At 37.6% G+C, this 5704-nt stretch overlaps 2 protein-coding genes across 6 annotated transcripts in view; one reads left to right on the forward strand and one right to left on the reverse strand.

The window, feature by feature from the left end:
• LOC100183661 (probable methyltransferase-like protein 15) overlaps positions 1 to 2585 on the forward strand; it is a 6820-nt gene extending 4235 nt beyond the window's left edge. For 2 of the 5 annotated variants that reach the window (XM_026835130.1, XM_026835129.1), the window contains exons 5-6: positions 1290 to 1511; positions 1781 to 2585. In XM_026835130.1, the coding sequence (XP_026690931.1) occupies positions 1290 to 1511; positions 1781 to 1910 (352 nt within the window). In that variant the 3' untranslated portion in view covers positions 1911 to 2585. The remainder of the gene's footprint in view (positions 1 to 1289; positions 1512 to 1780) is intronic. The other 3 variants (XR_003396029.1, XR_003396028.1, XM_026835131.1) reach the window with 3 other exon arrangements.
• The window catches only part of LOC100186018 (integrator complex subunit 11-like), a 7702-nt gene continuing 4578 nt past the window's right edge, over positions 2581 to 5704 (reverse strand). The window contains exons 8-11 of the mRNA XM_002128760.5: positions 4591 to 4772; positions 3997 to 4054; positions 3442 to 3588; positions 2581 to 3063 (exon numbers count right to left, since the gene is read on the reverse strand). Coding sequence (XP_002128796.2) covers positions 2923 to 3063; positions 3442 to 3588; positions 3997 to 4054; positions 4591 to 4772 — 528 coding nt within the window. The 3' untranslated portion in view covers positions 2581 to 2922. The remainder of the gene's footprint in view (positions 3064 to 3441; positions 3589 to 3996; positions 4055 to 4590; positions 4773 to 5704) is intronic.

Genomic DNA, 5704 nt, shown 5'->3' on the forward strand with positions numbered 1-5704 from the left:
TGAAGAATCTACCTCTATGTCTTAGAGTAACCAGTAACCCTTAAACTATTGCCATTGTGATGGGTTTCCTGCAACGAAGCTATTAGTAACCGCTGAGTTGAAGCAATGGTTTGTAAATGTTTAAGCATTTAACTTGAACTCTGTATCTGACCATATGTGTAACGTGTGTTTACCTCTTAGGTCAGAAGGTCAAATCACAGCAGCGGATGTCGTCAACAATTTGGATGAAGAGGAACTGACAGAAATTATTTGTGAGTAAATACGTGGTAACTCGTAAACAAGCACGAGGTGTATGTAACAGAACACCTGTGTTATAACGATTGTCGTTGCCCGCCATGCGAGGATAAATAAGTTACATACGTGGTAACTTGTAAGCGAGTACGGGGTGTATGAAACAGAACACCCGTGTTATAAAAACTGTCGTTGCCCGCCATGCGAGGATAAATAAGTTACATACGTAGTAACTCGTAATCTGGCACGAGGTGTATGAAACAGAACACCCGTGGTATAACGACTGTTGCTCCGCCCAGTGAGGATAAATAAGTTAAGTTACATTTTTTCATCTATTAGATAAATATGGTGACGAACGAAACGCTCGAAACATCTCGTCTTCAATCATCGAGAATCGGCCGATATCGACGACACTCGAGTTGGCTCGCGTTGTATCGATGGCGTTCTCGCAAACATCTGATGTTTTTAGGGTAGATTCGCTTGGTAGAAGGTAGGTGAAGGGGCTGCCATGTTCAAGGCACGTTGCTGCTACCATTATGCGTGCATGTTTAATGTTTATATTAATCCTTATGTTGGATTCAATTGGTGGGAGATGGGTCGTTTGTATGATGTGATAATTGGCTTGCAGTCACATGTTGAAAAGTTACATAGATAGTAAGCTACCATTGTGGGCGTATGTGTCTTGGGCAATAAACTTACCAGAAATTGCTCCAACCCAGTGGTCACTAATGGGTTTTTAAATTTTCACCCATACGCATAAACCATTACCATAAAAGTTACATACGTTGTAATTCTTTTCTAGCATAAATTCCACATCCTCTAATACAGACTAGGATCTCACTCATATAGAATAGAACTTGCAATGGGTTTCAAATAAGTGACAACACTTCTATTTGCTATCACCACCAAGATGTCACGTGACCACTAAAACCCTTATATAAGTGAGAACAAGGTGCTAAACTAAGGCAAGCCACTTAACAGCAATTGAACGAATACAAGACCACTGGGTTGGAATATATCTAACTTGTTAACAAGAAAGATTATCCCCCCCCCCCCAGATGTCACATCGCCACTAAAACCTTCATGGCGATTCGTATTTTCGTGAACGATGAGTTAAATGAGATTTGTCACGGGATTAAAACATCGGAGAAATATTTAATGAACGGGGGCAAGATGGGTGTCATCACTTTTCACTCGTTGGAGGATCGTGTCGTGAAGAGAATGTTGAAACAAATTGAGATTTCCAAACCTTTCAATGTTAAGATGGGAGTCGGGAAGAGGTATATTTATTTATTTATGAATGAGACTTATTTGCCTTGCGTAGTGGAGTAAATCCACTTACACAGTTAAAAATGTGAGTTTGCGGAATTGCAGAGTTAAATGTACAACAACTCATCATTAGTTCACCACATATTCAACAGCCATGCGTTTTTTGTTTGTTTTTTAACTAACTGTATTTTTTGACTGGCATTGTTGTATTTTAAAAATGACAACACTGTGCTTATTCTAAATACTGTATTTTATGAATGGCAACACTATTTTTGATCAGATCCAAAACTGAGCGACGATATTGGAAACGAGAGCAATCTCTGCTGCTCCCTAGTGGTGAAGAAATTGAACAAAACCCGAGATCACGTTCGGCGAAACTAAGGATAGCTACGAGGTGTAGAGATGGTTAGTGTGGAGGGTATGAGGTTCAAGGCCCAAGGCTGGTACTTACTGTGGTTGAGGTATAGTGATGTGGAAGCTAGGCAGAGATCCAGATAAAGAGAGTTATTTTATGCTGTTATTATATGCTGCTAGGTAAAGGGGGCTTTTATAGGATGAATTTAAATTCAAAAAGCCAAATCCTGATAAAAAAACAAATAATTATATGCTGTTCCGTAGGTATGAAGACAATTTTGTGCGTTATTATATGCTGCTAGGTAAAGGGGCAATTTGATATTGCACAAACAGTATACTTTATTACATAGAAACCTATGAAAACAGTTTATCTGGCTTTTATATGATGAATTTAAATTCACAAGGCCAAATCCTGATAAAAAAACAAAAAATTATATGCTGCTCTGTAGGTATGAAGACAATTTTATATTGCACAAACAGTATACATGATTACATTGGCACCTATGAAAACAGTTTATCTGACTTTTATATGATGAGTTTAAATTCAAAAAGATGATTTGACAGTCATTATAACACAGGTGTTCTGAATTTAAATTCAAAAAGGCGATTTGTCTTTACCATTTGTGTAAAATGTGAAGTTTTGAGTTGTTTTATTTTTTATCTGATTATCTGTTACACTTTGTTACCACAGCATACTCCATAAGCCGCTACAATACAAAATGTTTCTGAAATATCAGAAATTTTATTCACTTTAAATGGAAATTTTACAACAAAAGCAGAAAATCTTCAATGATTTTATGAAAAGAAAATAGAAATATGATTTCTATGAAACTTCGTTATTTACTTGGAAATGATTTCCAACGAATAAAAACTTTTTTTTGGTGAAAATGTTTTAAAGAAAAAATGGTGTGGTCCCCTAAAATTACCAGGCGCGCTGATTAATATTTAGAAAAACAAATTTGCTGAGTGCCGAAACGGGGATTCAAAAAAATTGGGCAAAATTAGACAAAGTGAGCAAAAATTAGACATTTATATTCAAGAGTATTATGCGGAATCCATGGTTTCTGATTACTGAGCACGAGCTGGGAGTCCGGTTCGAAGAAGATCAGTGATGTAGCTACCGAGTTCCTCATCTTGTATAGACCAAGATACAAGCACGTCAAGATGGGACGATTCGTCAGTGGAAGAGGGTTGGGCTTTAAGGAGAATCTGGGGGGATTGTTGTGTTAATACAGGTTGTACACCTCATGCTCACTGTCGAGTTATAGCATGGCTGTTTACCTTATGCTTACAGTTGTTTTCTATTCTCTTCCAAGAGGACTTGGGATTTTGCCAATTACCCCAATACCCAAACTAAGGTGGTAATTACATTTGCATAACCTTCCTTTTCACAAGCTTTGATACCTTGATTGACACACTAACTATTCTAAAAAGACCCAGAAATCGCAACTGCGTTTTTAATTTAATGAATTCAGTCTGTGGTCCCTACGAAGACCTCGCCCATATAGAATACAAATCACAACACATGGTAATTGAATCAACAAGAAAACCTGCAAAACCAGTTAGATACTACTGTGTTGCACTCACCGAATCAATAAGAAGATTCCCGTCTGATGTCGCGCTCACGTTATGCGTACGAAGGGTCTTCTTTAGATGATCATGAAGTTGCTCCATGGATGACGATGTGGGTTGGGGTTGGGAGGTCGGCATGTGAATGGTTGATGTGAAACGAACCTGGAGGGGGTACATGACATGGTGAGTTATATATAAATATATTAATGTTGTATATATTTGTATATTTTTTATATTGTGTATATTTTAGATGTTTCTGTAGTCAGAAGTTGTTGTATATTTTATTTATTTCTTCAAAAAGATCAAATTAATTTAAACAACGAAGAGAAGGGAAATTAGCAGCGAAACAAAAGTCGTTAAAACACGCTATACGACCGTGGATCAAAGCTACTTGAGTAAAAGTGTCAAAATAAAAGCGTGGCTGTTAAATTCCTCTATTATAAAACCGTTAATTTTATTCCAACGTTTCATATGCCATTCGGCAAGATTTTTTATACTTGCAAAAAGTTTTAGACCAGATAATCGTGAATGTATTGTTGAGCACATAATGATGATTATGACATCACCCACCTCATGTTTCTTGAGTTGCAATTCTTCCACGGCTTCCTCCCCGTCAACGACCTTTATCCTGGTGGTGGAGGGGGTTAGTTAGTGTGCGATACATATATACAATACTATGGGGTAAGGTGCATACCGTTAGCACAGAATACCCCATTTCTTAATTCGGTTTTTAACAATTAACAACCGTTTTTTAGACTTGTGAGAATACGGTTTTAGAATTCTGTAATTATTCTTTGTTTACGACCAAATTGGATGATAAAACAGAACGAAAACATGGACCATCTTGCCCCACCCTACTATATGTATTTGTATGTACCATCTTGCCCCACCCTACTATATATATGTATGTACCATCTTGCCCCACCCTACTATATATATGTGTACCATCTTGCCCCACTTTACTATATATATATATTTGTACCATCTTGCCCCACCCTACTATATATATGTATGTACCATCTTGCCCCACCCTACTATATATATGTGTACCATCTTGCCCCACCCTACTATATATATATATATGTACCATCCACCCTACTATATATATATGTATATATATGTACCATCTTACTATATAGACTTTGCTAAGGATAAACAACTCACTCATTTCCTTTCATAAGCACAGCTCCATGCAAAGTCTTAACGCGCTTCGGGTTATAGGACGTTCCTAAGATTTCACGATTTTTCCGCAAAAGGTTCGTTGATGCGTCCACTGTGATTGGTGGGTTGGTTGTTATGACGACTGTCTCCCCATTGGCTGGTTTGAAACAAGGTAGATGCAGCTCCTGACCAATTAGATGACAGATATGGAAAAAAATACAGTAATTTGAAATTATGCTGCTGTTGCTACCAGGTATAATTTATTACCTTATAAAATTTAATGATATTTAATCAATTTGTGTTGGGAACTTGGGATAATGGTTCCATGGCATGCCTCACTGTAGGACCTCACCCGTATAGAATAGAATGTGCATATACAATGTTGGGGTAATGGGCCAACTCTGGCCTAAGTCCCAGGTCCCATAGCGTGCCTCACTGTAGGACCTCACCCATATAGAATAGAATGTGCATATACAATGTTGGGAAAATGGGGCAACTTTGGTCTAAATCCCAGGTTACATGGCATGCCTCACTGTAGGACCTCACCCATATATAATAGAATGTGCATATACAATGTTGGGAAAATGGGCCAACTTTGGTCTAAATCCCAGGTCCCATAGCATGCCTCACTGTAGGACCTCACCCATATAGAATAGAATGTGCATATACAATGTTGGAAAAATGAGCCAACTCTGGCCTAAGTCCCAGGTCCCATAGCGTGCCTCACTGTAGGATCTCACGTCCTCACCCATATAGAATAACTAATTGATGTTGGGGTAATGGGCCAAATCCGGAATCCCAGGTCCTCAAGGACCTCACCCATACAGAATAACTAATTTGTGTATAAATGCATGTTGTGTATAACACAGACAAACATGTTCCAGTTTTCTGTTAATTCAGTTTTGTTCACCATAAATAATGATGTCATGCAGACTTTTTACGCTTCTTCGGTACAAAAAATGTTAATTTTATTCAAATATTTTTCATAAAACCTTAACCTTTTACTTGTAATATAGCAAATAAAATAAGCGCAAGAAAAAAGCAGGGAGAAAAAAATAAAGGAAAAAATGGGGGTGAGTAAAGCTAAGAAATTATCCAAAAAAGTATAAAATAATAC

This window comes from Ciona intestinalis, chromosome 7, assembly GCF_000224145.3.
Source record: "Ciona intestinalis chromosome 7, KH, whole genome shotgun sequence".
NCBI lineage: Eukaryota > Metazoa > Chordata > Ascidiacea > Phlebobranchia > Cionidae > Ciona > Ciona intestinalis.